The sequence below is a fragment of the Ursus maritimus genome, unplaced genomic scaffold (assembly GCF_017311325.1).
Source record: "Ursus maritimus isolate PB19 unplaced genomic scaffold, ASM1731132v1 scaffold_32, whole genome shotgun sequence".
Taxonomy (NCBI): Eukaryota; Metazoa; Chordata; class Mammalia; order Carnivora; family Ursidae; genus Ursus; species Ursus maritimus.
Window position 1 is genome coordinate 24,454,660 of NW_024425786.1, and position 21,728 is coordinate 24,476,387.

Here is a 21,728-nt window from a genome sequence, read left to right on the forward strand (position 1 = left end):
CGGGGTTGCGGCGTCTGCGCGGGGCACAACCCCCTGAGGGGCGGGGCGGTTTCCTGCCAATCACTGTCTGTTTGCCCTCCCCCTCGCGCTGGCCCGGCAGCCTCGGGGTGGGGGAGGTCGGGGAGGGGGCGATAAAATGGCGCAGGGGGCGGAGTGAGGCGCAGTCGTTCGCCCAGGCTTCGGCCCCGCTTCCGGAGGTGAAAAGCGGGAGGGATGAGGGGGTCTGCGTTCCCGGCCGGGAGGGGGATGGGGGCGCCTGTTGCTTCTCTAGGGGGCCATACATGCCCGTCCACCCCGTTGAAGGGTTTGGAGGCCTTCGCCCTGCTGGGAGAGGGCTGGTTGTCGTTCCTGAGGTGATGGCGGCGGGAGGGGGAGTGTCCCTGCGCTCCACCTCCACGTCGGCGGGCGGTAGATGCCCCTCACCCTGCTGCGGAAGAGGAGGCCGTCGGGTCACCTGTGAGGCGGGGAGCTCTGTCAGTCTCCCAGCCCAGTAGGGGTGGGGGAGGATGGGTGTGTTAGGTGGGTTGGGGGTGCCGCTGCCTCTGCCCCACTTGGGGGGGGGGAGGCTGTTGCTAGGGAAGATCTTCCCGCCGCGCCTTGCGGGTGGGGGAGGGAGAGGATGACCCACCCCTCGGCTGGCGGGGCCTCGGTCCCACCGAGGTGCGGGTGTGGGTGTGGGTGGCTACCCTCCGGGTGAGCGGTGCACCGCGCAGGCCTGCTGAGGGGTCGGTTTGGCCCCTTGCGGGGGGGAGGGGCGGGGAGCCAGCCCGCGCTTCTCCCGCCTTCCGCGGGGAGGCGGGAATTCTCGGTGTTTTCGGGGGAGGGAGGAGGGCAGTGCGAAGGCCCAGCCCCGAGGGCGATGCCGTGCTGAGGCCGTCGCATTTCTGGGGGAAGAACAGGGGGCAGCCCAAGCAGTAGTCTACGAAGGGTGGACTTGGGTCACCCATCCTCATGGCTCTCGGGTCTAGAGGTGCCACCAGTTCCTTCCTGGGCGGGAGGGAAGGCAGCTGGCATCGCAGGGTGGGCCCCGGAGAGGGGAAAGAAGTGATTGAATTGCCTACCTGCTGATCTCCAATTTCTTGTGGGTTTTTTTAGAGGCTGCAAGCTTTAGCTATCCTGTCTAAATTATCTTAAAAATATTTTCTTTTTAAAAAGAAACCTGTTGCTGCAGCTTAGTAATAATTAGTTTCTGTGCCCCTGTGGGATGAGAATCCTGGAATCCATATCTAGTGAAATGTTAACCTAAAGCAGAGATTTCCAGCCCTGGGTTGTTTTTCTGTCCTATAGTATTTCGATTTACTTCAAAGGAAGTTGCAGAATTGTTACAGATGATTTCAGTTCACTTTGATTTTAATTGTTATGCCCATTTTATGGAGTGATAAAGCCTAGTGAGGGCCTTTTGTGCTGTGTGCTGCACACGTATTGCCTATGGGGAAGGTTGGAAATCAAAGGCCTGTCCCTTGGAAATAATCTTTGCCCTTGGCCATACCTATCAGATCTAGCTTGGTAATGGCCTTGGTTTTAGAACCTTGAAAGAGGGATATGGGGTTGTGTCTGGTGTTGCAATTTTGGTGGCCTGAATAAAAATAAGGCTTTGTGCTCTAAGGCAATAGGTTTTCTTAGGTACGATAAAAATAGCAAGGGAACCAGTTTCTGAGGTTGCAGCTAGGTGGTTAGAGAACAGAGCGAGGGGGTGGTAAACTGAAGTGTGAAGAAGGGGGTGGACAGGTGAGAGAGACGTGGAAGGACAGAATAGGGTCACAGGAGGGATGGGGAGCAGAGGAATTATGAGATAGACTTGGGAGATGGGGAGAATATTCTTCCCTTAAAGAGATTCTCATTTTAGGTGGAACTTACAGAGCAAGTGCCAAGAAAGGCAGTTAATGGTAGAATGGCAGGCAGAGAAGTGCTAAGGCTGTCTTGTGGACATTCACTTTAGACCTTAATTTTATCTGAGATTTCCTCCCTCTTGCAAATTCATTAAATATCAACTTTAATTAGTATAGGGTTTTTAGGTTTAGAGTGCTTTCATAAACATCCCCTCATTTGATCCTCATGTTTGAAGTTAATAGCGTATAATTGTATCCCCCATTTTTCAGATGAGTATTATCTGAATTGAGATTCAGAGACTTTAAGTGACTTGTGAGGTCTCTGAATTTTAGTTCAGTCGCTCTATACAGGATACTTCAGTAACCATTAATTTGAAGGATTTGCCTGATATTTCAGATGTCCACGCAGCATGGTCTTTAATTAATTCAGTGGCAATATGGTTGAACGCTCGGTTAAACTAGAAGAGATTTGAGTATACTAGATAATTTCTTAACAAGCAAGGACCTAGGGGATGTTCTCAACTAGATTAGCATTCTTTCCTACCATTCCTAGGCTTTGTTAAGACTCTTAGGAGTCAGGGAGGTGATGATGATGGGATGAAATAGAAACTATAGCCACTACTTACTGAGCTTTTCCATTGTGCTTGTTGGTAGTACTCGATGTGCATTATGTTCATGGTCTCATTTAATTCTGGCAACAACACTATGAGGTAGCTACTGTGATGGTCTCTGTTGTGTAGGAGAGGACATTTGAAACTACAGAATGTAGTCATTGTCTTTCTCTACTGACTTCTTAATTTAAAAATATTTTTATTATTGGGGCGCCTGAGTGGCACAGCGGTTAAGCGTCTGCCTTCGGCTCAGGGCGTGATCCCGGCGTTATGGGATCGAGCCCCACATCAGGCTCCTCCGCTATGAGCCTGCTTCTTCCTCTCCCACTCCCCCTGCTGTGTTCTCTCTCTCGCTGGCTGTCTCTGTCTCTGTCGAATAAATAAATAAAATCTTTAAACATATATATATTTTTATTATTAAATATTTTAAGCATATAAAATTTATAGGAAGTAACAATGATGTCATTATACATGGCATCCAGCTTTATCGATGTAGGCAGGCTGAATCCGAGGACTCAGAGGGGGGGGATCTCTTTCTGTGTCAAAATAAATAAATAAAATCTTTAAAAACAAAACAACAAAGTAATCTGGTAAAGTGGGGGAGTGGATGGGATAACATTTGCTTTGGGTTGGTGGTTGTTGGGGCTTTGGTGGGTATGTGAGGTTTTGTTATACTGTTGTTATTTTTGTGTATGTTGTAAGTTATGTGTAATAAAAAGCATTTTTTTTTAAAGATTTTATTTATTTATTCGACAGAGATAGAGACAGCCAGTGAGAGAGGGAACACAAGCAGGGGGAGTGGGAGAGGAAGAAGCAGGCTCATAGCGGAGGAGCCTGATGTGGGGCTCGATCCCAGAACACCGGGATCACGCCCTGAGCCGAAGGCAGACGCTTAACCGCTGTGCCACCCAGGCGCCCCAATAAAAAGCATTTTTTAAAATGAAATAAAATTGTAGAGGGAATGACTTGTGCAAGTTAAAATTATATATATGTACGTGTATATACACATATATACATGTGTGTATATACATACATGTACACACATATATAACACACATATATACATACATATACATGTACTTATGTGTGTGTGTATATGTGTGTGTGTGTGTGTGTGTGTGTGTGTATATATATATATATATATTATTTTGCATGCTTTTGCTCCCAAACACCCTGGAAAATTCTCTGAAAGAAGCTCAGAAGAGCCAGCTCTGTGTCTGTGGATGTCATGTGGCATAGGGATTGATGCTTTCAGTTGTTGTGAAGGATATTGGTCCTGTGTGTGCACAGTCAAGCTTCCAAGTAATGATGTTTTTCTTCCAGTGAGATTTGGCCGCATTCAGGGGTATTTCTCATGTTCTATTCTACCTGGGAAGTCAAGGGAAGCCTGTGTGTAATAAAGTGGTTTAAATTATTTTTGCCAAGGGATCAAAAGCCCTCTTCAGTATGTTTATCTTTCATAGTATATTAGAGAGTGTGCTGAAATTAGGAAGTCTCCGCCATTTGTTGACCCACCCTGGGCAAATCTATGACAGGTAGCAGAAGAGACATTACCTTTGGAATTAGACCTGCGTTTAGATCCTTGTCCTAGCATTATTAGGTCTGTGTGCTTGGTTAAGTTACTTAATGCCTCTCACGTTAGTTCCCAAGAGTGAACATTTATTGAACTCTTCAGTTGGTCATGCCAGCTGCTTGTACTAGACCTTTTGGAAGGAGTTTGAGTGAGAGTGGAGATAGTGGCTGAGAAAGGGCATCTCAGAAATATAGCTGCTTACCCTCAGTTCCTGTGATACTTGTGCTTGACATCTACAAACTTTAAGTAAACTTTTTCTTACTGCAGCCTAAAGAAACAATATAAAATAACCCAATCACTCGGCAGAGAAAATTACTTTTCTCTTCATAGAAAATTACTTTTCTCCTCACTGCTTCAATGCCTGCAGTGCCTGGAACTTTCTCATAACAATGCTGGAATATTGGTAAAATAAGATAAAAAGTCTTAGCAGCCCTAAGTTTAAATAAAACAGAAAGCATAGTTTCTTTGGCAGGGTCTATGTTACAGAGTTATGTTGAAAAGTTAAATTAGAAGTTTTAAAATGTGTTTCACAGTGCCTGGCTTATAATTGGTACTTAATATTTCTTGCTGTCACATCATTTATGAGTAAATTTAACTAAGCTTCTTCTTTTTAAAAAATTTTATTCCCCCCCCCCGTTTTACTGAGATACAATTGATATAGCGTATTAGTTTAAGGCATATGATGTAATGATAAATGTACATATTACTAAATGATTACCACAATAAGAATAGTTAACATGTATCACCTCACAGTTACAATTTTTTTCTCGTGATGAGAACTTTTAAAACCTACTCTCTTAGCAACAAATATAAAATACAGTATTGTTAACTATAGTCACCATGTTGTACATTATGTAAACCCATTCTAACTCTAAATTCTGTAATCCTCTCCTTTCCTTCTCTTTTTCTAGTACTTTATTGTCCATACCATTTTATATTTTCTCATATTGGTGCATAACTTTCAATTTATCTCCCTAGGAGGATTACACATTTTTTTTTTAAAGCAGGTTCCACGCCCAGCGTGGAGTCCGATGTGGGGCTCAAACTCACAACCGTGAGATCAAGACCTGAGCCAAAATCAAGAGTTGGACACTTAACTGACTGAGCCACGCAGGTGCCCGAATTATACATTCTTTAGGGATGGAAACCATATGTTTATTTTTTAGCAAGTCATATAGAAACATGTTACCTTTCTCAGTGCTTTGTGATGATAGTAGCTCAGAAAATATTTTCTGAAAGAATGCATGAACTAAAGCTAAAATTCAAGATGTGGAAGGAAAGTGGGGTGGGGGGGAAATTCACAGTTAGAAGGCTAATAAGGAATTTTCCAAATTATTAAGTTCAGTCTTTAAGCATTTCTTACAGCTTCTCAGATGTTGACATGATCTGTGAAATATACGTTTTTATCACCTTATCTAGAAAATAGATTAGGTCCATCACTGACTGTTTAAAAGCTAGGTTTTAATTATATAAGTAATATACAAATATTCAAGTAGAAAAGTGGAATGACACTGAAGTCTGCCCTTGACGTCTCTCGGTTTGCTTATAGGTTATAACAGTCATCAGTTTTGTGTTTATATTTTCTGGACCTGTTCTTTGCATTTATATATAAATTGAAAATGAGACTTTGGCATGTGTGATCATGATTAACTTATAGATCTTGGTGGAATCTTAGACATTGCCTCATACCCCTTCTCCATTCCGTCCCCATTTTATAAATGAGGAAACAAGTCCAAATGGTTAAGTGCCTTATCCAAATTATTACAGCTGGTTAGTGACAGAACCAGGACTACAAGCAAGGTCTCAGTACTCTCAAGCCAGTATTCATCTTACTGGAGCAAATGATATTCTTAAGAAAGTACAAAATTGTTGGGAGGAACAAAACTAGTTCCTTAGTTGCATAATTTTTCCTCTAAAGGTTTTTCTTTGATGTTCTTGACTCAGAATCCAACTTTCCGGTATTTAAAAAAAAATCAAGATCAAAATTAATAGGTGGAGCACCTTAAAGCATAATACACTTGACTTTGTAATTAGCAGAGTTGAAAGTGATGAGAAGATCCTCTAATTTTCTTTGTGCCTGCAGGAAGGTGGGAGTCAATCATTTTGACAAGTCTCCTGAAAGGAACAGCTAGCGGGAGCTGAAACCTTTTTCCATTTGGTCTCGTGGCAAAGAGATCACACCAGCAGCTCCACACAGTATGGAAGACAATTCTTATCATCTTAAAGTTGTTTTTTTTTTTTAATTTCAGAAGTTATACATTTGGGTTTTTTTGAAGTATAAACTGTGAGCATCCAAACATTTCACATAATACGTACTTGCTTTATTTGTATGTTGTGGCTATCATTCCATGATAGTATATACTGATCCACTTCCTTATGTTTTTAAATAGTTGTAAAGTATTCCATAGAATGAATGTACCATGATTTCACTGAGCAGTTCTGGTGATGCACGTTTAGGTTGTCTCCAATATTTGGCTATTTTGAATAATGCTGCTTTGAACATCCTTATAAATGTATCCATGTGCATTTGTATAGGTGCTGCTGCAGGAGAAATTCACAGAATTGAAATTCTGGGGTCAAATGGTATTGCAAATTACTCTCTACAAAATATTGTGCTGACTTACACTCTTATACTGGTAGTGTGTGAGGATGCTTGTTTCCTATATCCTTATCAACTTAGATATTATGGCATCTTAATTTTCACTAGAAAATTATGTCAGAAATTTTCAAAATTCAGAATTTCGAAATTTCATACAAAAAAAGTATGTCACTGTTGTAATGTGTATTTCCATGATTCTGGTAAGGTTAAATATCTTAAAATTATTTCTAATGTTATAAGTCACAGTGCAAAGAATTCGAAATATCAGGACACCACCACTATAGAACAGAAAAGAAGTTGATATAGGGGTAATTCCTGTTCCTCAGGGAAATTGCCTCTTATTTTTCCAGATATGACGTGCTCACTAGTGCCCTCTGAACGGTCTTCTGGAACTTCTCTCTTGCCTAAAGACAATGCCCCATTTTCTTGGGGTTCCTTGGATGAAGATGGATTGGATGACTCCTTACTGGATCTGTCTGAGGGAGAAGAGGATGATGGCCATTTCAGTTTCACAGAGGAAGATATTCAGGAGCTCTTGAAGGATGATGACCTTAAAGATGACAGTAGGCGTGTTGAGAAGGGAGGGAAAGGGAGTCAAATTCTATTTGACACTTCCCAAGAGAAAAATTCATTGTACAGCTTGGGACCAGTAGCTGACACCCCTGGCCTCTTAAAACTACCTCACCTAAGTACATCAGTTGGTCATGGACCAACTCCTACTAAACCATTAAACAGACACTTTGCACTAGAAAAGAATCTTATAAAAATAACAGTTGTTACACCATTTGATCCAACAGTTTGTGATGCTGTGCTCGATAAGGACCAGACCGATTCATCCAAAGATACCGAAAAACCCTCCTCCCTTGGGGAAGAAATGAGAAAAGATGGTCTTAGCCCAAATGAGAGCAAACTCTGCACTGAATCTGAAGGGATCAGTCCCAGTCATTCTGCTTGGGATGTGCCTCCACTCTCTTCTCCTTCAGACAATGACTTTGAACAAACTGTGTCTGATAAAAATATACCTGACAGTAAGAGACCTACACCTGTAGTCTCTCAGATCTTGGACCACTCAGAGACTCCTAACACGGGGTCATCCTGGAAAAATGAATCACATAAATCAAATTGTGAAGTGAGGTTTCCGGTTGTTTCCAGTTCATCAAACAAAGTAAGTATATTTTTTCAAGATAAAGAGAAAAATTATTTTGATTCAGAAGCTGTATAGCAGAGCTTTGTATTCATCAAACAAATTGGGATTTGAATCCTAACTAGAACTGTGCCCTTGGGAAAATTATTTAGCCTCTCTGTTTCCTCCTATTACTTATCTATGAATTGTACTGAATAATACTTCACAGTATAGTAAGGATTAATGAAATAATGTATATATAGGAACTGGTATGAAATATTAAATTACTTCTTATTGAATAATTAAGATAGTGATGCTTTTACTATTATTTTTACTTTCTTTGGGTTTTAGCTTAAGTCTCAATCTTTGGTTGCCATGAGATACGGCACCTGATCAGCCATTGAAGAGCTGAAAAATCTTGGGCAATTTACCTAACCGTTTTGAGCCTGATTCCGTCTATCAAATGGGCATACCACTTAGGGTTTCTTTCTTTTCCTTAAAAGTACAGTCACAGTCTCATTTAAAGTATCTGTCATAGTGCCTGGTACACAGGAGGGTTCGGGAATATGCCTCTGTAGCCTTTATTAAAAATATGTCCATAAATAGTGTTTTCAGCTTTTTCCTTATATTTGTCTTTCCTTCTGCTCTGAACGAAAGCAGGATGTTCTTAACAAGGATTCGGGGAAGCTGAAAGTCAATGAGAGAAGACTAGGCAAAGTCATTCCTGTTCTGCAAGCCAAAAGAAGGTAACAGTATGATAATATACTGGTTTCTTTGGTTTTCTTCAATTTCTTTCTTCCCCTCCTCAGTTCCCCTTAGTGTGGAGTAAAGCTATGCACCAGGTGTAAGCATACGTTTAAGTTCCGGGACCGGTAACATGTAGCTCTGTGACCTTGGGCAAGTCAAATGATATGTGACTTCAGTTTATTTGTCAACAAAATGAGGCTAATGATGCTTTCTCTGCTGCCGCACAAGGTTATTTTGGGAGTAAAAAAGACCTATTAGTGAAAGCACTATATAAATGTAAGATTTCTTTTCCTGTGCATCAGCAAGCCTGGTCGCAGATATGACAGGAGGTTAGAATAATTTTAACACAAATATTAAAATACAATTATATAGAAAATCCTTTTGTCATCTCTCCCAACTTGAATGCAACTGTCCTTGGGGAAAAATTCTAGTGGAGGTTACAGATTTGGGTCACCTTTTCAATCTATTCTCTTGTTGCCAGGAGATGGCAGTGTCTCTACATGGGCCTTCTCAGTTAGCAAAGCCATTTTTTAGGTTGAGTCAGATTGGCTTCCTTACAATGAGATTTAAAAAATTTTTTTGATTACACAGATACTAAATTTTTTCGCTTTTTTATTTTTAAAATTTATTTTTATATATTTTTTAAGCTTTTATTTATTTATTTGACAGAGAGAGAAAGAGCACGAGCGCACAAGCAGGGGGAGCGGCAGGCAGAGGGAGAGGGAGAAGCCGACTCACCGCTGAGCAGGGAGCCCAACGAAGGGCTCCATCCCAGGACCCTGGGATCATGACCCAAGCCAAAGGCAGATGCCTAACTGACTGAGCCACCCAGGCACCCCACTTGCTTTAAATTATTTTAATATATTAAAAATAAGGCGAAAGTCTCTTTTGACTACTATCCCTAACTCCAGTTTTTTGGTTTTTTGTTTTGTTGCATAATTGAGGGTAACTTTGTGACTTAGTTACAGTGGATATTATACCAAGGAGCCAAGTCAGGCTACTTGGGACAGTTAACGTACTTATTGTCTCAATAAGTACTCTGACTCTGCAATTATCAGTGCAAGGGCCAGACATTGTTCATGCCAAGGTCACCAGTGTTATAATTGCCACATCCAGCTGGTTCTTTTTGGTCTTTATCTCATACAGTTTTTCTGTGGCTCTATCAAGTTAGCTATGTCCTGATTAACCTTGAATTACTGAACAAGTGCTTTCTTTCTCTAGGGACTAGGGAATCTTTACTTTCTTATGCCTTGTTAACAGGAGTTTGTATCTATTTCTCATCTTCCTTTTTTTTTTTTTACCTCCATACTTGATTTCAGCTTTATACTACGTGACTAATACTGTCTTCTGTCACTGGATCTTAAAGAGTATTTTGCCTCTGAAAGTTAGTTATTCTAACTGATCAGCAATATTTGACTTCTCTCTACAAAGCACTATACATGGGTCTAATAGACTGTTTTTCCTCCTTCTGGTTTGCTTTGTTCAAGGACTAATGTTCCGACGTCTTCACAATCAGATCTAGAAAAGCAGAAGGAAAGTTATCTCAAGGAAGTCATTGCTCATATAGAACACCCGAAGGACACTAACCAAGGTAACATGGTAGCCAAAGAATGGCATGGAGAAGATGTGATGGGATTCTTTTTTTTCCGGTGTAGTACAGATTAAACTGGGAGATTATTTTGAGTTTTCTTAAATTGATGAGAGAGGTAACTTTCTTACCCAAAGATTTTTACTTGAAGGGATTGCCTAACCAAATAAGATCCTAAGTGGTTTGGCTAACCAGTATTAGAGGGGGATCCAAGGAGACTCATACCAGTATATGAAGAGTGCCTCCCCCATGGTTGAGGTGTGTAACCAGACCCTTAGTCTTTAGATAGGGAATTTTTTGTTTGAAAAATGAAGTGGATGACCAGGGGCTGCTTAGTAATCATTAGTTTTTTATATAGAATTATTTCTTTTCCCTATTTCCTTTAGCATTTAAGTGTAAAAAGCAAGCATTTCAAATACCTTTCTGCATCTTTATATTTGAATAAAAGCTCTTAAAAGGTTTTGACTACCGTCCAAATTCTTCAAGCTGAGTTCTCCCTGGTTCACTAAAAGCTCTTACAAACCAAAGTGACGATTCTTTCTCCAGCCCTGGAGAGATTCTTGTCTCTGTTATTATGCATCCTGGACTAGTAGCTGATGGGAAAACTCTTAAAGGGAGTGGAACTGTGGGCTATAATGAAGGTGCTAAGATTAGAGAGGTACTGATAAAAAGATTCCTTCTCAAAAAGATTGCTTCATATTCTGTCATCTTCAGCTTCTTTGTTCATTTAGCAAACCTTTCTCAACTACTTTCAGTGGTTTGAAGGTTAGGGATTGGAAATGTACGGAGGACCAAAGTAGGGTCCTGGCTCTCTAGGAATTGATAGCTCAGAGAAGGAAGAGATAATTACACCACAATATTGATTAGAATATATCTAATCAATAGAGATATAATTCTAATAGAATTATGTGTAAAGTGCACGAGGAGCAAGGAAGGAGCACTTCTGTTTGTGTTTGGGAAAAGTGGAAGATGGGGAAGAAGATGCCCTAGTTAGGCTCCATGGGAAAGATAATTCTGTTACTCGAAGATCTGTCATAAATCACTAGGAAGAGTTTTAGGGGAGCTTTTGGCTAAAGAGGAGACTCCCCTTTTTTTACGAATCTTTAATTATTTAGTAGTTTTAGAAATCCATTGGCCAGAATTTTTTATTCCAGGTCCTTTTATTTTTTAGTCAAAGATTTCATTAAGCATTCAAGTGCTACTTGTACTGATTGCTCAGCCCTCTGTTTGTGAGCTGTCTTTGTTTGAACTATTTTAAAGGTCTGGTGGAACTAGAGACAGTCCTCTCCCACTTGCCTGGACCCCCTTCAACTGGGTCATTGATTGGAGGGGTAGATTAAAAGAAGTTTGTATATATTTAACCTCTGTGGAAGAGACCTGAACATTGCTTTTTCCTCTGTGAAGTGACTTTCTTTTATGTCCTATGCAATTCAGACTGATGATATCCAATTATATTTTCCTTTCTCATTTGGGGCATTTAGAAAAGCAAATTTCGCAAGAAAAGCAGTGAGCAGCTGCTCATGTTTGTAGCATCTTTTCCAGTCTCTTTCCCATTCAGCAGTCCCTCTCCCACTTTACCACAATCTATACGCCACGAGGAACAACTAGAATAATGCATATAGAGGAAAGACGGCATACTTCAGTAGTTGGGAAAGTAAAGTGTAGTCTAGAGATAACCTCTGGTTTCGTACCCTAGGTCCACTGCTTACTGGCTGTGTGACCTTGAGCCAATAAAAACTCAGTTTTCTCATTTGCAAAATGGGTTTAATAATGAGGTTTAGCATATATGAAAATTTAAGTACAAATGTAAAGCATAGAACAGTACCTAGCCATAGCCACCAACATTTATTGAATACTTGATATTATTCGTAAGAAAGGGTATCCTTTCAAACTGAAGTTTTTATAGGTAGAATAGTATGATGTCAGGTGTTTGTTTTCAAATCTTGAAGAAAAAAAGCCAAAACCCTGGAAAATTAGAGGAAACAGCTTTAACAAAGTGTTGGTGAATGAAGCTGAGTGATAGTAATGTGTCGGTTCATTATGTTAGTTTCTACTTTGTGTGTATTTGAAAAAATATCCATAGTAAGAAGTTTATTTTTTTTTAAAGTGCATCTTTTAGGGGATTCCTTTTTGACATCTAAGAATTGTCAATGTCACCAGTTATTCTAAAAATTTCACAGGCCTCCAGCGCTTGCTTCTGCTTTCTGGGAACCCAGTGTGATACCATGTTCTTGTGTTCCTTCCCACTGCCCGCTATTCGTGCATCCAGAGTTTAAAGCTTATATACTAAATTGCAGAGGAGAGTGAGGGGGCATATTTCCTTGCTCCTCTATTTATATATGAAGTAAAGAGCAGCCAGAAGCAAACAGAGGAAGCATATAGTGCCTCCTGTCCTTTTTGATACGTGTAGTGCTGTGTTACCTTGGAAAAGTTCAAGTTCTTTATTAGATACAGAGAAATTAAAATTAGTAGATTCAAATGTAGTTCCTGCCAATTCAGTTTGAATCCTCTCCTTTGGGTTAATCGTATGCTATTGGTACAGAATATGATAATGTAAATCATCCTTCAACTTCATTATTCTAGTATGATCTCTTTTTAGTTTAATGGCACACGAGTCTGCTGACATTCCAGCTCATGGAAAACTTTATATGGAATTAGAAGTTCTTAGAGTAGAAAAGGATCATTAAGATCTTCTCTTTAATCTCCTAACATATAAATCTGTTCTATATATCTTTGCCAAATGACCATTCAGCCTTTGCTTAGAATTCTAATAATACAAAACTCATTAAATCATGAAGCAGGCCATTCGTTGCATAAAAAATTCTAATTCTTAGAAAAGTTATTCTTTACATTGAGCCAAACTCTGCTTCCCTGTAGTTTCCAGTGCTAGTTTCTAGTTCTGCCCCCTGGGATCACAAAAAATAATTATTACCTTCCAAATACTTAATGTATTCTAAGGACCTTTTCATGTTAAATATCTCAAAAGATTTTTAATGATTACAAAGTATTATATAATTTATTATTCCATCTTGGATAATTAGGTTGTGCCCATTTTCATTAGTAATGCTGCAGTGAACATTCTGGTCAATAAATATTTATGTACAACTCTTATTTCTATAGGATGAATACCTAGAAGTGGAATTGCTGGGTAAAGTATATAAATATTTTAAAAACCTCTGTTACATGTTACCAGATTGTCCTGCCCCCCAAAATTGTATTAATTTTTATTGTCACCAACTTGATAGGTAAATTTTAACATATTTTGTTTTAATAATTAGTGAGGTTAAATATTTTTTATGTTTTTTGGAAATACATATTTAATTGTAATTTTTAAAAATCATCTAATATCTAATTTATATTCCAGTTTCCCCAGTTGTCCCAAAAATGTTTTCTTGTAAATTGTTCAAACAGGATCTAATCAAGGTTCACGTGTTTAATTATTGTCTCCTTACTCTCTCTTAATCTAGGTCACTTGTTTTGTAGATTGTCTCACATTCTGATTTGTGTCTGATTGTTTCCCTGTGGTGTCCTTTAACTTGTTCCTCTATCCCCCTGTATTTCCTATAAACTGGAATTTGCATCTAGAGGAGGGATTAGACTCAGAGAAAGCATTTTTGGCTGGTATAATTCCTAGGTACTGTTGTGTATTCATCCTGTATCAGATTAGGGGGCCACGTAATGACAGGGTGTTCAAGTAGTGATGCTGTTTGATTATTTTGTTAAACTGTTAACTGCCACGGAGCGCCTGGGTGGCTCAGTCAGTTAAGCATCTATCTTTGGCTCAAGTCATGACCCTAGGGTCCCGGGATCTAGCGCTGCGTCCAGCTCCCTGCTTCTCCCTCTTCCTCTGCCTGCCACTCCCCCTGCTTGTGTTCTCTCGCTTGCTCATTCTGTCAAATAAATAAATAAAATCTTTTAAAAAAATAAAGTGTTAACTGCCCCATCTCCATTGTAAGGCACATTTTCCGCTTTGTAATTAGTAAGTCATCTGTGGGGTGTTGCTTCAGTATCATTTGAATATCCTGTTCCCCAGCAGTTGTTACTTATTTGATCATTCACTGATGACTCTTACCTAAATCAGCTACTATACAGAGAGTTGTATAGAAAGTGGTCATTTTCTAAATATATAATTTCTTTTACAATGATTACCTACCATTCTTCTATGAAGATTTTTTTAGTATCACTATTACCTCATAGATTTTTAAAAATTAATGTGTTATAGTTGATAATAGTCATTACTTTTTTTGATGGTCTTTTTGTCTCCAGTTTGACCAATGAGAACTCCTTCCTTCGGGTGGGCTCCTTTGTCTACTGCTGTGATCCCATTAATCTTTTTTTTTCTTAATTGTGGTAGCAAAATAACATAAAATTCACCAATTAAACCATTTTTAAGTGTGCAGTTCAGTCATGTTAAGTTTATTCACATTAACTTGCAAATCTCACACTCTATGCATACCATTAAAAAACAACTAGCCTTTTTCCCTTCCCAGTAATCCCTGGTAACCACCATGCTACTTTCTGTTTCTATGAATCTGCCTTTTTTAGATACCTCAACTAAGTGGAATCAAACAGTACTTTTCTTTTTGTGATGGGCTTATTTCATTTAGCATAATGTCCTCAAGGTTCATCTGTGTTGTAGCATGTGCCAGAATTTCGTTCCTTTTTATGGCTGAGTAATATCCCATTATATGTATATACCAGTTTGTTTATCCATTTATCCTTCAGTGGACATTTGAGTTGCTTCCACCTCTTGGCTGTTGTGAATGATACTCCTGTGAATGTGGGTGCGCACCTGCTAGAGATATCTATCTCCTCAAGACCCTGTTTTCAGGTCTTTTGGCTATGTACCCAGAAGTATCGTAGTTCTACTTTGAATTTTTTGAGGAACCTCTTTACTGTTTGACACAGTGGTTGTACTATTTTACAATCCCACTGATAGTCTACAAGGATTCCAGTTTCTCTACATCCCCACCAACACTTGTTATTTTCTGTTTTCTGGTAATAGCTGCCCTAAGTGGTTGTTATATCCATAATGTTGGTATTACAGCCAAGTAAATATCACTCACTGCGAAGTCAGATAGTATCCTGTGGTTTCATTTTCTTGAATCATTCGTTTTTCTGGAGTGGTTAATTACTTCACTTATTTTTTAAACTACGAATTAATTTATTCTTAATTTTTTCTTTACAAATGCATCTTATATCCTTATCTATGTTGTCTGTGTGTCTGTGTCATGCCCCCCCCCCCCACAAATGGTCAGACATACCCAGTAATCTATCAATTCCTTTACAGATTTTTTCTGGAGACCTTCCTAGAGCCTTGTGTTCTGCTCCGATCTGTACTGCTTGTTCTCTAGCCTTGCTGCAGAGCTGTCATCCTCATGTCTCCCTTTGCTGCCCTCCTGGATCCCCCTTTCTTCCTCTTGATCTGTTTTAATGGAGCACACTCTTTGAGAATTTCTAAGAAAGTGTGATAGATAAATTTGGGTGGCCCTTCCATATCTGAAAACACCTTTATCTTCGTACTTGGTTGGTAGTTTGGTATAGAATTCTAAATTCAAACTCATTTTTCCTCAGAATTTTGAAGGCATACATCTAATGTTCTTGTTAAACAAGTCTGTTATTAATTTAATTTTTATTCCTTTTAATGTAACCTGTCTTTTTCTCCCTGGAAGTTCCTAGTCTTCTCTTTATCCATTATTTTATGCAAATTATTCCACTGGCTGGGACATTTTCTTCTTATTGACTTCTTTACTTTCATATTCACATTTCTAAGAGTTTTTTTCCTGTTTTGTTCCCTTTGCATATTATGTTGTTCTTATTTTGTGAACTAATTGCTTATCTCAAGATTTTCTCTCTCTCTCTCTTTTTAAAAAAGATTTTATTTATTTATTTATTTGGGGGGGTGGAGAGAGCTCACAAGAGTAGGAGGGAGAATAGGCTCCATGCTGAGCAGGGAACCTTATGCGGGACTCGATCCCAGGACAGTGAGATCATGACCTGAGTCGAACGCAGTAGCTTAATCAACTGAGCCACCTAGGTGCCCCGATTTTCTTCTTTTTTGAGTAATAATTCAAATACAGTAAGCTGCACAAAGTTAACATATGCAACTTGTTGAGTTTTGACATTTCTATGCACCCATGAAACTCACTGCAATTAAGATAAATATACCACACCACAAAGTTTCTTTCTGCCTCTTTGTAATTCCTCCTTTCTGCCTTTCCTTGCCCCCTTCAATTCCCAGGCAACCACTGATCTGCTGTCACTATAGTTTGTAATTTCTAGAACTTTATGTAAATGGAATCATACAGTATATATAGTAGCTTCTTTCTCAAAACATAATTATTTTGAAATTCATTTTGTAGATAGTTTACTCCTTTTTGTTGCTGAGTGGTATTCCATTATAGAAATATACCACAATTTGTTTACCCATTCATCTATTGATAGGCATTTGGGTTGTTTCCAAATTTTGGCTATTACAAATAAAGCTGTTAAGAATATTCACGTACAAATCTTTGTATGGATATGCTTTCATTTTTCTTGAGTAAAAATCCGGGGGTAAAATGACTGGGACATATGGTAGATGTATGTTTAATTTTTTAAGAAATTACCAAACTCTGGGGCGCCCAGGTGGCTAAATCAGTTAAACCTCCAACTCTTGATTTCAGCTCAGGTCACGATCTCAGGATTGTGAGATTGAGTCCTGCGTTGGGCTCCGTGCTCAGTGGGGAGTGCTTGAGATTGTCTCCCTCCGCCCCTCCCCCCACTCATGCAGGCTCTCTTTCTTTCTCAAATAAATAAATCTTTAAGAAAAAAAAAAACCCAAACCACCAAACTTTTCCAAAGTGGTTGTACTATTTTATATTCTCACCAGCAGGGTATGAATTCCAAATGCTCCCATCCTTAAAAAGGATTGTTCGTTGCCAGTATGTAGAAATTCAGGTGATTTTTGTACATTGCCCTTATATTCTGCAGCCTTGCTCATAAATTCACTTGTTAGTTTTGGTACCTTTTTTGTAGATCACATCAGTTTCTGTATCTATGATCATGTCATCAGCAAATAAACACATTTTTACTTGTTCCTTTCCAATTTGGATACCTTTTATTTACTTTTTGCCATATTGCACTGGCTTGAACCTCCAGTACAATGTTTAATACAAGTAATACAAGTAACTTGTTCCTGATCTTAGGAGGAAAGCATTTAGTCTTTCACTACTATGTTAACTATTATGTTAGCTGCATCTCCTAGATACCTTTTATCAACTTTACAATGTTCTCTCCTACTTAAAACTTGCTGAGAGTTTCATTGGAAATGGATGTTGGATTTTGTCAAATACTTTCTGCATCTGTTGAGATGATCATACAGTGTTACTGTGTTTTTTAAAGTCCATTAATTAGAGAATTATATTATTTGATTTTCCAGTGTTAAGCCAGTCTGGCGTTTCTGATCTTAATGCATTCTGCACTTGGTCTTAAAGTATTATCCTTGTAAAGTAATAGCATTGAGTTGATTTGCTAAAATTTTATTATGCATTTTTGCATCTGCCTTAATAAGGGATATTGGTCTATACTTGTAATTTCTTGATCTGGTCTTGGTATCAGAGTAATGTTGGCCTCACAGGATGAATCGAGAAGTATTTCTACCCCTTCAAATTTTCTGGAAGAGTTTGTATATGTATAGAATTGGTATCTCTTTTTGGGTAAGCTTTGGTAGTCTTTCAAGGAATTTGACCATTTCATCTAAGTTGTTAAATTTATTAGCATGAAGTTAATAACATTTCCTTATTAGCCTTTTATTTATTTACATTTGTTTGTTTACTTTAAAGATTTTTATTTATTTATTTAGAGAGAACCAGCATGCAAGCCAGGAGGGGGGAAAGGGAGGAGAGAATCCCAGTAGACTCTGCTCTGAGCACAGAGCCCGACAGGGTCGGGGAGGCTCAATCTCATGACCCCAAGATCATGACTTCAGCTGAAATCAAGAGTCAGATGATTAACGGACTGAGCCACCCAGGCACCCTGCATTTTATATAGTATTCTGTAGTGATGTCATCTTTCCCATTCTTGGTATCGGTAATTTGTGTTCTCTTTCTTCTAATCAGTGTGGCTAAAAGTTTATGAACACTATGATGTAATACTTTCTTAAAAAAGAACGCGGCTTTTGTTTTACTGATTTTTCTCTATTTTCTATTTTCTATTTCATTGATTTCCATTCTGATATTTATTATGTCCTTTTCTCTGCTTACTTCAAGTTTCATTTGCTTTTTTTCTAGTTTCTTTAGATGGTTGCTGAGACCATTTATTTTGAGATCTTTCTTTTGTAATTTAGTAAGGGACGTTAGGAGTAAGAGAAGGTAAATTCATGCAGTCAATCTCTGTTTCTCTGGATGTATGCCTTGACCTTTTTTTGAAAATCAGCTTTACTGAGGTATACTTTACATGCAATAAAATGTACCCATTTTAAGGGTACATTTTGCTGAGCTTTGACAAATTTATGCACATGAAATCATCACAACAATCAGGATTGATAGAACATTCCGGCTATCCCCCAAATTTCCCTTGTGTTCCATATTAGTCATTCTGTCCCTGCCCGGCTCCTGCACTGGGAAAGCATGATTTCTTTTTGGTCACTATAATTAGATTTGTCTTTTCTAGAGTTTCATATAAATGGAATCATGCAATATGTGTCCTTTTGTGTTTGGCTTCATTTACTTGGAATAATTTTTACATATTTATCCATGTTGTTATGTGTATCAGTAGTTCTGTAGTTTACTGCTGAATTTTTCCTTATATTAATATACTATAGTTTAGTCACTTTTTGAAAGACATTTGTGCTTCTAGTCTTTGGCTGTTATGAATAAAGCATTTATGAACATTCATATATGGGTTTTTGTATGGATGTGTGTTTTCATTTCTCTAAGGTAAATAATTAGAAGAGTGGAATTGCTGGGGCGCCTGGGTGGCATAGCGGTTAAGCGTCTGCCTTCAGCTCAGGGCGTGATCCTGGCGTTATGGGATCGAGCCCCACATCAGGCTCCTCCGCTATGAGCCTGCTTCTTCCTCTCCCACTCCCCCTGCTTGTGGTCCCTCTCTCGCTGGCTGTCTCTCTCTCTCTGTCAAATAAATAAAATCTTTTAAAAAAAAAAAAAGAAGAGTGGAATTGCTGAGTCATATAGTGTTTGTGTAATTTTCCCAAAGTGATCATACTATTCATTGTGAGTTTTCTATTGCAGAGGCTTAGGTTCTTTCTTACGTATGCATATCTAGTTACTCTAGCACCATTTGTTGAAAAAATTATCCTTTCTATGGGTTTCTGAATTCTCTATTCTGTTCCATTGATATACGTGTCTATTCTTATGCCAATTTTATACTGTCTTGATCACTATAACTGTATAGCAAGTCTTGAAATTATTTGGATTTCTATAATTTTTAAAAAAAATTAACATCAGCTTGTCAGTTTGTTCAAAAATACCTGTTGGGTATTTCATTGGGATTGTGTTGAATCTGTAATAGATCAGTTTGGGGAGAACTGACATCATAACAATACTGAGCCTTCTAATCTGTGAACAGGATATATTTCTCCATTTATTTATGGCCTCATTAATTTCTGTCAGTAACATCTTGTAGTTTTTATTGTACAGATCTTGCGCATATTTTGTTAAATTCATTCATCAGTATCTCAGTGCTTTTTTATAATTTAATGAACGGTCACCACCATCTGTCACCATACAATATTATTAAAATATTATTGACAATATTCTGTATGCTGTACTTTTCATCTCCATGACTTATTTATTTTATAACTGGAAGTTTGTACCTCTTAATTTCGTTTATCTATTTCACCCATTCCCCCACCCACCTTTCTGCTGGCAACTACCGGTTTGTTCTCTGTGTTTAAGAGTCTGTTTGAGCCTTTTTTGTTCATTTGTTTTTTTAGATTCCACATATAAGTGAACTCATGATATTTTTCCTCTGACTTATTTCGCTTAGTGTTATACCACCTAGACCCATCCATGTTGTTGCAAATGATAAGAACTCATTCTTTTTTATGGTTGACTAATATCCTAGTGGGTGTGGGTGTGGGTATGTGTGTGTATCACATCTTCTTTATCCATTCATCTATTATAGACAGTTAGGTTGCTTCCATATCTTGGCTATTATAAATAATGTTACAATAAACATAGGGGTGCATATATATTTTCAAATTAGTGTTTTCACTTTCTTTGGGTAAATACCCATGAGTGGAATTCGGGATCACATGGTATGTCAGGTTTTTTTTGTTTTTTGTTTTTTTTTTTTTTTTTTTTTTTTGAGGAACCTCCAATACCGTTTTCCATCGCGGCTGCACTAGTTTACATTCCCAGCAACAGTCCACAAAGGTTCCCTTTTCTCCACATCCTCACCAATACTTGTTATTTCTTTGTTGTTTTGATACTAGACATTCTGACTGGTGTGAGGTGGTATCTCATTGTGGTTTTGATACTTTTAGTAATGTTTTAATAAATCCTTTAGAATTTTCTGTGTTAACATGATAATATCTCCAAATAAGGACAGTTTATTTCTCCCTTTCCAATCTTTAGGCCTTTTGTTTCTTTTTCTTGCCTTGCTGCACTGGCTACCACCTCTAGTACATTAAGTATGATATTAGCTGTAGTTTTATCAGAGATACCCTTTATCAGGTTTGAAGAAGTTCCCCTTCTGTTGGTGTTTGGGTTGAGGAAGTTCCCCTCCTGTTTTTAGTTTGGTGAGAGTTTTTTATCATGAATGAGTGGTGAATTTTGTCAATTGAATGTTCTGCATTTATTTAGAAGGTCATATGGTATTTCGACTTACTCTGTAATGTGGTGTGTTACATTTATTGATTTTTGACTCTTAGGCTAACTTGCATTCTTCAGATAAACTCACTGGCCTTAATGAATTATCCTTAATTAAGTTTGCTAATATTTTTAGGAGTTTTTATGTCTTGTTTATAAGGAGTTTTGGTTTTTAGTTTTTCTTGTATTGTCCTCTAAGTATCATGGTGTAGTACTGGCTTCATAAAATGAGTAGGGAAGTGTTGTTTCAGTTTATGTAGGACTGGTATTATTTCTTCCTTTAAATGTTTGCTAGAATTTATCAGTGAAGCTATCTAACCCTGGAGGTTTTTTTCAGAATTTCTTTATCTTTGAGCCCATTTCAGTAATTTGTGTCTTAAAAGGAATTTGCCCATTTTATCTAAGTTAATTATTTTATTGGCATAAAATTATTCATAATGTTCCTTTGTTATGCCTTTAATTACTGTAGGATCTGTAGTGATGGTCACTTTTTCATTTCTTATATTGGTAATTTGTCTTTTTTTCTTGGAAAATCTAGTTAAAGGTTTATCAATTTTACTGGTTTTTTGCTCCCAAAGCAAATTTCTAGTTTCATATTTCTATATTGTTTTTGGCTGTTACATTCTTATTTTTTTCTCCACTTTGTTATTGCTTTTCTTCTACTTTGGGTTTAATTTGCTCTTCTAGCTTTGTAATGTGGAAGTTTAGATCACTGATCTGAGATCTTTCTATTTTCTGTAATCATATTTTTTAAGATTTTATTTTGAGAGAGAGAGTGAGAGAGCGAGCGAGCATGGGGGGGCAGAAGAAGCAGACTCCCTGCTCAATTGGGGGACTCCCCCCCGCC

At 38.2% G+C, this 21,728-nt stretch overlaps 1 protein-coding gene across 13 annotated transcripts in view; it reads left to right on the forward strand.

Annotated features, from left to right (window-relative positions):
• The window catches only part of LOC103666431 (S100P binding protein), a 47,340-nt gene that overhangs the window by 12,795 nt on the left and 12,817 nt on the right, over nt 1–21,728 (forward strand). For 3 of the 13 annotated variants that reach the window (XM_008694452.2, XM_008694454.2, XM_040619198.1), the window contains 3 exons: nt 6,963–7,777; nt 8,393–8,481; nt 9,970–10,073. In XM_008694452.2, the coding sequence (XP_008692674.1) occupies nt 6,965–7,777; nt 8,393–8,481; nt 9,970–10,073 (1,006 nt within the window). In that variant the 5' untranslated portion in view covers nt 6,963–6,964. Of the gene's footprint in view, nt 1–58; nt 198–451; nt 520–5,091; nt 5,128–6,096; nt 6,210–6,962; nt 7,778–8,392; nt 8,482–9,969; nt 10,074–13,190; nt 13,219–21,728 lie in introns of those variants that run through there. The other 10 variants (XR_005831539.1, XM_008694456.2, XM_040619202.1 and 7 more) reach the window with 10 other exon arrangements.